This window comes from Nicotiana attenuata, unplaced genomic scaffold (assembly GCF_001879085.1).
Source record: "Nicotiana attenuata strain UT unplaced genomic scaffold, NIATTr2, whole genome shotgun sequence".
Taxonomy (NCBI): Eukaryota; Viridiplantae; Streptophyta; class Magnoliopsida; order Solanales; family Solanaceae; genus Nicotiana; species Nicotiana attenuata.
In genome coordinates this window covers 222032-230494 of record NW_017671048.1, presented here as the reverse complement: position 1 = coordinate 230494, position 8463 = coordinate 222032, and the positions used below count along the sequence as shown (strand labels likewise).

The 8463-nt window shown below is 36.4% G+C and overlaps 2 protein-coding genes across 2 annotated transcripts; both read left to right on the top strand.

The window, feature by feature from the left end:
* The first annotated feature begins 930 nt into the window (after positions 1–930).
* Positions 931–1604, top strand: LOC109205502. Its single transcript, XM_019368219.1, has 2 exons — positions 931–1057; positions 1114–1604. The coding sequence occupies exons 1-2, from the start codon at positions 931–933 to the stop codon at positions 1602–1604; spliced, it is 618 nt and encodes a 205-aa protein (XP_019223764.1).
* Positions 1605–4616: 3012 nt separating this feature from the next.
* On the top strand, positions 4617–5396 carry LOC109205501 (uncharacterized mitochondrial protein AtMg00810-like). Its single transcript, XM_019368217.1, has one exon. The coding sequence runs from the start codon at positions 4617–4619 to the stop codon at positions 5394–5396; it is 780 nt and encodes a 259-aa protein (XP_019223762.1).
* Positions 5397–8463: the final 3067 nt, after the last annotated feature.

Below are 8463 nucleotides of genomic sequence, written 5' to 3'. Positions count from 1 at the left end.
TAAGATGAAATCCTCAGCATTAATCNGTCTTTGGTCTTAAATACATACTCAAGAAAGCAATAGTCACATTTTGCTTTTGTACTCCCTTCAGAAGTAATAATTTCTTTAAAATGATCCCACACAACAGACCTTTTTCTCCTTTTTTTGGTTATATTTGACTCCATTGTTTGAGCTTGACTTGTTGCATTTGAATTAGAAGCCCCACTTTCACCCATCATCACCTTATCACTTTGTGTATTTTCAGCCATGTATGAGTCACTGCAACAAGAAATGAAAAGGAATGAGAATAAAGAAAGTAGTACAAGCTTCTTTGCAAGAAAATCTTCTTGTTACACTCCAAGAAAAGAAAAGGAATGAGAATAATGAAAGTAGTACAAGCTTCTTTGTTGGTTCTTGTTTAGGTGTTAGGGTTTCTCTGGAATTAGGAATTAGGAATGGGTTAGACTTTAGAGACAGAACAGAGAGAGACGGGTTTGTTTTTGTTATTCAAGCTCAAGGGTTTTAGTTTTTTATATTTAATATATATAAATAAAAATAATTATATATATATATATTTATATTCTTAACGGGTTAACGGATAATCCGTTAAGAAAATTTAATAATCCGCCCCCAAACCGATAAGCCGTTAATAAAAAAAATTTAATATGTTCCCCGTCCGTTAAGCCGTTACCAGTAAGCCATTAAGCTTCGGTTCGGTTCGGTTTTTGGTTTCGGATCGATTTTGAACACCCCTACACTCTATCGACATCCGTCAGACAATCTTGGAGCAATGCTCGTCTCAGTTCCTTTAGTGGAATTGGATATAGATCTTGGAGACGTAGTGTCATGCGAGGTCTATCCGTCAAAAACAAGTTAGGGTTTATTAGTGGAGAGTGTAAATCACCAGATCCTCAATCTTAAAGGTTTCGACAGTGGGAGCGATACGATGATATGGTGACGTCTTGGATTCTAAATTCACTCTCCAGAGACATTGCTGACAGTGTGGAGTATGCTGATAATGCTGTTGACTTGTGGAGAGAATTGGAGGATCGCTATGAGCAAACTATGGTGCTAGGCTGTACCAGATCCAAAAAGAGATAAACGACCTGTCTCAAGGTGTGCTGGACATTACAGGTTATTACACTAAGCTGAAAAAGCTCTGGGAAGAGCTGAATACTTTGAGTAAGAAGACTCATTGCAGTTGTACCTGTACCTATGGTGCCAAGGAGAACCTGCACAAGACCGAGCAGGACAGAAGATTGATACAGTTCCTTACGGGACTTAATGAGGTCTACACTATTGTACGTGGAAGCATTCTTATGATGAATCCACTGCCAACTCTTGCACAGGCTTTTTCACTGCTCATTCAGGATGAGAAGCAAAGGGAGATCAAACCAAATAACCAAATGCTTTTTGTGTCTGCCTCCCTAAATGTCAACACATTAAAATCTGGTTGCTACATAACAAATTACTCTGCCAATAACAATTCCACTGGAGGCAATAGGCCTCGACCATTGTGTGACTACTGTAGGAGACCAGGGAATACCAAGGACAAGTGCTACAAACTACACGAGTACCCTCAAAGTTTTGGAAATTCACACACTCAAAGTTCAAATGCAGGATAGAACATGAATCAAGCTGCAAGGTTCAACAAAGGAAGAAGAATAGTAGCCAGTGTGCAAGGGACCTCTTCTGAAGCAATGCAACTGGAAAGGATGGATCAGAAGATGGAGATGAGGTCGGGCAGGTCAACCTTACTAAGGAACTATATGGACAGATCCTGAATCTGCTGCAACTTTTCAGATGGGAACAGGAGGAGAGAGTTCGAGCTGCAGAAACTATGTCAATGGTGATGTGAACTTTGCAGGTATAATAGTCTGCACTTCGTCTATTGATTTGGCAAATTGTCCTGTGAATGCTTCAAAAATAAGGCTGACTCTTGGATATTAGATTCAAGAGCATCTAATCACATGACCTTCAATATATCTTTACTAACCAACATTGCAACCCTACCATATCCCTTATTAGTATTCCAAACGGAGATAAGGTAAAAGTAACACAAATTGGAAGTGTGACATTGTTTCCATAGATCATTTTACACAAAGTCATGTATATACCTTCCTTCAAATATAACCTCATATCAATTTATTCATTAACCAGTTCAACCCCTCATTGCATTGTTGCCTTTACTGATAACATTTGTCTTCTGCAGGCCCCTTCAATGAAGAGGCCTCTGGAAATTGGTAACGCCAGTGATGGCCTATATCTTCTCTACCCTAGGTGTCTCAGGAACAACCATTCAGAATCAACAGTAAATAGTTCAATTGCTAGTTCTATTTCTTCCACTTGTTGCACACACAACTTACACTATTTTCATCATTCCACCGTAAATAGCTCATTGTCTGGGGATAATTGCACATCTCATTCAGTTGTAACTACATGTTCTCCAAATAATAAAGTGCAATTCCCCATTGTGAATAGCATCAGTCCTTCTATCTCTTCAAGTGATGATATAAATGTGTTGTGGCATAATAGACTGGGTCATGTACCCTTTGCCAAGATGAAGGAAATGTCCAGTATTCCAGCATCTTTCTCACAAAAACAACCCTTTACTTGCTCTGTCTGCCCAATGGCAAGATAGGGGAGATTGGCATTTCAAAAAAAATCCACTAATTTCACCAAAATTTTTCAACTACTTTATGTTGATCTCTGGGGCCCTTACCACATGCCAAGTCATGAAAACTTCAGATATTTCATTACCATGGTGGATGATTATAGTAGGTCCACTTGGACCCACCTATTAACCAGCAAAAGTAATGCCATGCATGTCATCATGAACTTTGTATCAATGATAAAAATCAATTTAACACCATTATCCAATCTATAAGGTCATACAATGGTCTAGAGTTTAACAACACAGAAGCAAATCAGTTTTTCTTTCTAAAGGGATCATCCACCAAAAGGCATGTCCTTATACACCACAACAAAATGGCATAATGGAAAGAAAGCATAGATACTTGTTAGAAACTGCTAGAGCTCTTTTATTTCAGTCAAAATTGCCTCTAAGATATTGGGGTGAATGCATCCTATGTGCAACTTATATAATAAATAGACTGCCCTCTTCTCATTTCAAGGGCAAGTCACCATATGAACTACTATACAACAGAAAACCTACTTACTCTCATATGAGGAGTTTTGGTTGCTTGTGCTATCCTACAGTACCCAAGGTCCACAGAGATACATTTGAACCTAGAACCACACCACGTGTCTTTGTTGGATATCCTTTCGGGGTAAAGGGGTACAAATTACTCAGTCTGACCACTAAGAAAACACATGTATCTAGAGATGTAGTGTTCAATGAAAATATCTTTCTTTTTAGTATGTCTAAGGATACTGTTTTTGTTCCCTCTATTCTCAACTCTATTCATTTTATTGATCATGTGTCTAGTGACAATAAGCAGACCCAAACTAGTGAGCCAAATGATCAAGGGGTTTCAAATGTCACACATCCAGATTTGTCATCTGACCCATCTCCTTCACCACATTCTCCCAATAATGTAGATTTACTTGTTCCAGAAAACTCACAAAATAATTCACCAATAAGATCTTTAAAGAATACCTCACCTAAGCATGTTTTGCAACCAAGAAAATCTCATAGAAAACACAAAGTTCCCTCATACTTATGGGATTATGTCCTTAAATTACACCGGCTGAAACCAAATACCAGTGAGCACAATGCCAATAACCAAACCAATGCACCATTTTCTCTTCATGCCTTATCTTCTCCCCACAATCACATATCTGCTGAGGATCTGAACCAGGATAGTCAGTGCCTTGGGAGAAGTATTTGCAGTGATAAGGAGACTAATTCATATGAGGAAGCAGCTGTGAATCCTGCCTGGAAAGCAACCATGATGCAAGAGTTTGAAGCATTGCATGCCAATAACACCTGGGAGCTAGTACCATTACCAGTTGGGAAACAAGTCATAGGGTATAAGTGGGTGTATAAAGTGAAACATAAGGCAGATGGTAGCATAGAGAGGTTCAAGGCTAGGTTGGTGGTAAAGGGCTATACCCAGCAAGCTGGAATTGATTAAACAAAAACATTCAGTCCTGTGGTGAAAATCACAATAGTAAGAGCTCTCGTAGCTGCTGCAGTCAAGAAATACTGGGACATATTCCGGTTAGATGTGAATAATACCTTCCTTCATGGTGACCTCCATGAAGAGGTATATATGAAAGTGCCACAAGGCTTAGTAGTAGATAGTGGAAATCTGATATGTAAGCTCAAGAAGTCCTTGTATGGCCTTAAGCAAGCAAGTAGACAGTGGTATGCCAAATTGAGTGAAGCACTGTGTTGTTAAGGATACACCCATTCTATGTATGATTATTCACTTTTCTACAAGAAGATATATGAGTCAACATTATATGTGGCAGTATATGTAGATGATGTGATCCTGACAGGAACAAACAAAAAGGAGATAGAAGAGCTGAAAGCATTCCTACATGACAGCTTCAAGATCAAAGACTTGGGTAAACTGCATTATTTTTTGGGGCTGGAGATACTATATAAAGCTGATGGAGTTATAATCTCACAAAGAAAGTTTGTGCTTGATCTGCTAAAGGAGTAGAACTGTATGGATTATAGTATCCTTCCCTCACCACTAGATCCAACAGTGAATTTGAAAGCTAAAGTGGGCACTACATTAACTGATCCTACCTATTACAGAAAACTAGTTGGAAAGTTGAACTTTCTCACCTACACAAGGATGGACATAGCCTATAGCGTACAACATCTTAGCCAATTCACGCAAGATCCAAGAGAACCCCACTTGAAATCAGCTTTTCACTTGCTCGGATACTTGAAGGGTGATCCCACCATGGGGATCTTCATGTCACATGATCCAAACTGTAATATTAAAGCTTATTGTGACTCTGATTGGGCTGCCTGCCCAGACTCAAGGAAGTCAGTGAGTGGATATATAATTCTATTAGGAAACAGTCATGTATGCTGGAAATCCAAGAAACAGGAGACCATTTCACTGTCATCAGCAGAGGCAGAATACAGGGCACTCAGAAAAGTAGTAGAGGAGTTGGTGTGGCTGTGCAGATTACTTGAAGAACTTACTGTACCCTTTGCTAAACCTGTAGAAGTCTTTTGTGATAGCAAATCATCTCTACACATAGCAAGAAACCATGTATTTCATGAGCGGACTAAACACATAGAAGTGGACTGTCATTTTGTCAGAAGCAAGCTGCAAGAAGGGCTGAATTCACTCCACCATGTGGCAACAGACAATCAGCTGGCTGATGTTCTCACCAAGGCTCTAACAAGAGTTAAGAATTCAGCGATATTGGGCAAGTTGGTAGTGTTTGCACGTGTATATACTTTGTACTGCAGTGAGAAAAGAAGGTGAGCTTTCACTTTCCCAATTCCTATTTTCTCTCTTACAATTTCCCTCTCACAGAACTCTCTAGAAGGACTCCATTGAAGCTCCAGATCGAGCTTCAAGCTCATCTTCAAACTCGGTTCTAACAAGAAGGTTCTAGCAAAAGTGGATTTTATGCGTGTGCAATAAATTGCAGCCACACATGACAAAGGGTAGCTGAATTAGAGTGTCGATATGGTTCGACCGAACCCAATATAAGTTTTGGTTTAAACTCAAGATTTATTTTAAAAAATTATTGAATATGTACAAATTACTATTATTTTAGATCCAAATAATTTAAAAGAATTAGAATTTAAAACTCATAAGTTTTAAATCATGGCTCCGTCTCTATAACAAATTGAACTTATTAACACTAAATCATTGAGACGCACCTTTGTGTCCAAGTACTATAACTATATGTTCATCATGATTAGCAAATTAATAGTATACAAGTGTAGAGCCTCACAATCAAGAAAAGTTAAAAACTTTCTGGTAATAATCGGAAGCTAGTAAACTCCTCTTTGCTCGAAGAAGAAAATTTTGAGATTCTGTTATATTACAAAGACTACCTCTTTCCCTAGAATTTAGAAAATATTAAATGAAGAGCAACCACGAAAAGGATGAGAATTCCAAATGAAAGAATGAAGATGTGCCTGCTGTAAGCATCTGTATTCTGCATAGTTGGGTTTTTGCACCTAAATTTACCACTTTTAGTGTGAGATTTTAGATTCTGCAGATATCTATGTATTCTATGAGTACTTTTACTTTTTCCGTTGTTTATGTGATCTCGCAATTGTTTTCTTGGAATTTTCCTTCTTTGGGATATTGCATCATTTCACCGTCATTTGTTAATTTCCCCTACTATCTAAAGTTGATAAGAACTTGCGAGGGACCAAACTTTCTTCTTGTATTCAACTTTTTATTTTTTTTGGTGTTTTTCTGATGCATAATGGAAGGAGGAGAAATCATCTCGTTTGGATATTATCTTCCTCATCATATATACTTTTATAAGATCTCTGAAATCTTTTAAAAGATATAATTTTGAAAGATGTTAACCCCAAATTCGAATTTGTCACAATAATGTATACGTATTATTTTGAATGAATGATCTTCATATGAACGTTGACATGCAAAAACTGAGTGGTTTGTGTGGTGTTTTGGTAATTTGGGAAACAACAAGGGATTGTGACATGCATATTAGTTCAATCAAAAAAGAAGTTACTTTAGAAGGGGAAGATGAGAAATGGAAGATGGAATTTAAAAGATGGTATGAGAAGATAAGGAGATTGTCGTGGCATTGGCGTCTGCTATCTGTGTCCACTTCTTACAACCTAATTATCCCTTTCATTAATATCCCAGTGTGCCCACACAAAAGGGAAAATTTCACAATAGAATAATTGAGCTCTCTATTTTTCAATTTTATAGCCCATATTTTAATTTACAACCAACTAGTCCAAAAAAATAGGCTAAGATTTAACATCCAACTCCAATAGATTCTCAAAATTAGTATTTAATTTTTAAAAAAGATTCCTCAAGCTTTTAATTTAATTTTCGAATCAGTAACTGTGACTCAAATATTAGTTCAACAAACCAAATTCATTTGGGTGGTGAAAATTAGATTTGTAACAAGTTTAAATATGTGGGTTTAAATTTCGAATTTGATTTTATGAGAAATTTGGAGTGGGTGTTATTTAGACTTGTTAGAAATAGTATAAGGAGGTTGTATATAAAATTTGAAGTCATTTAATGGAGATTTGGACTGGTTTTGAACAAGAATTGCAGCTGAAAATCGTGGAAGAACTTCGTCTACAAACGCGTGTATAAAGGTGTATAAAAGTGTATAATAGTGAATAAGGTGTGTTTATACACTCATATACACTATTATACATAATTATACAAAAAACTGACTTCGTTTCTTCCTTGTGTCTTTTCTAAAATTTAAGTCAAATCTTGCTCAAATCTACTCCAAATCACTTTAACTTTAAATTTTGAACTCCTTTTGATATTTTCAATCAGTTGGAACAACACCCAATCCAAACAACTAACAAATTCAAAAAAATCCACTTTCAAAAGCAAAGCTTTGAATGGTCTTCAATGGTGGACTTCTACTCTTCAATTTTCTTACATTCCAACCAGGCGACACAAGAGGAGAAGCAGATAATACACGACCCCTTGAAGCATATGTAGAAGATGTGAGAAGAAGAGAGAGTGAAAGCAATAGTTGTGAGAACACATATTTAACTCCATTGCTTTTAGAAGCAATGGTTGTAAGAACACAAATTTTGAATTTGCTAGTGCTTTTAAAATATGTACAATGTGGGCTAGGTATGATAAAACTTAAAAATATGGGCCATTTTTTGTTATGATATGAAGTCATGTATATTTTCTTGTAATTCTTTCCGCACAAAATTACGTAAATTTTCTCTTCAATATAAATTTCGTATGCAAGGAACATGCATGCATAACTACTACAAGTGTCAAATTTCAACAAATGAAATCAAATTTGGCCAATTCATGCAGGTTTGGATGGATTGAGCTGGACAGATATTCATTTACGTACGGGTCAATTTGGTCATAACCAAAGTTAGCTCATCTAAAAGTTTGGGCCAATAATTTGGACGGTCTAAATAACCCAAATTTACTCGTAAGAAAATTAATTTATCAATACATAGAAAATAATATTTTTGAGTTTGGTTGGTTAAATAGAACTAGTCACCGTAAATAAAAGAAAAATAAAATTGTTAGTTTGATGTGTCACTAAACAAAGAACAAATTAAATAAATAAAAAATAATTTTGAGTTGAGCAGGTTGGATTATGATCATCAGCCCAAATTAACCTATCCACTTGGCCAAGCAAAGTACACAACCTATGATCCAACACATTACGATTTAACTTATTTTTGCCCGTTTAAATTTAATCCAAATTGCTCATTTGCTACTCCCAACTTTTTATCGTTAAATTGAAAAAACGAAAGACAAACAATAACATCATTATTATTTTTATAAGCGAAGTTGATATATGAACTGCACTCACATGTCTAGTGAATTGATTATT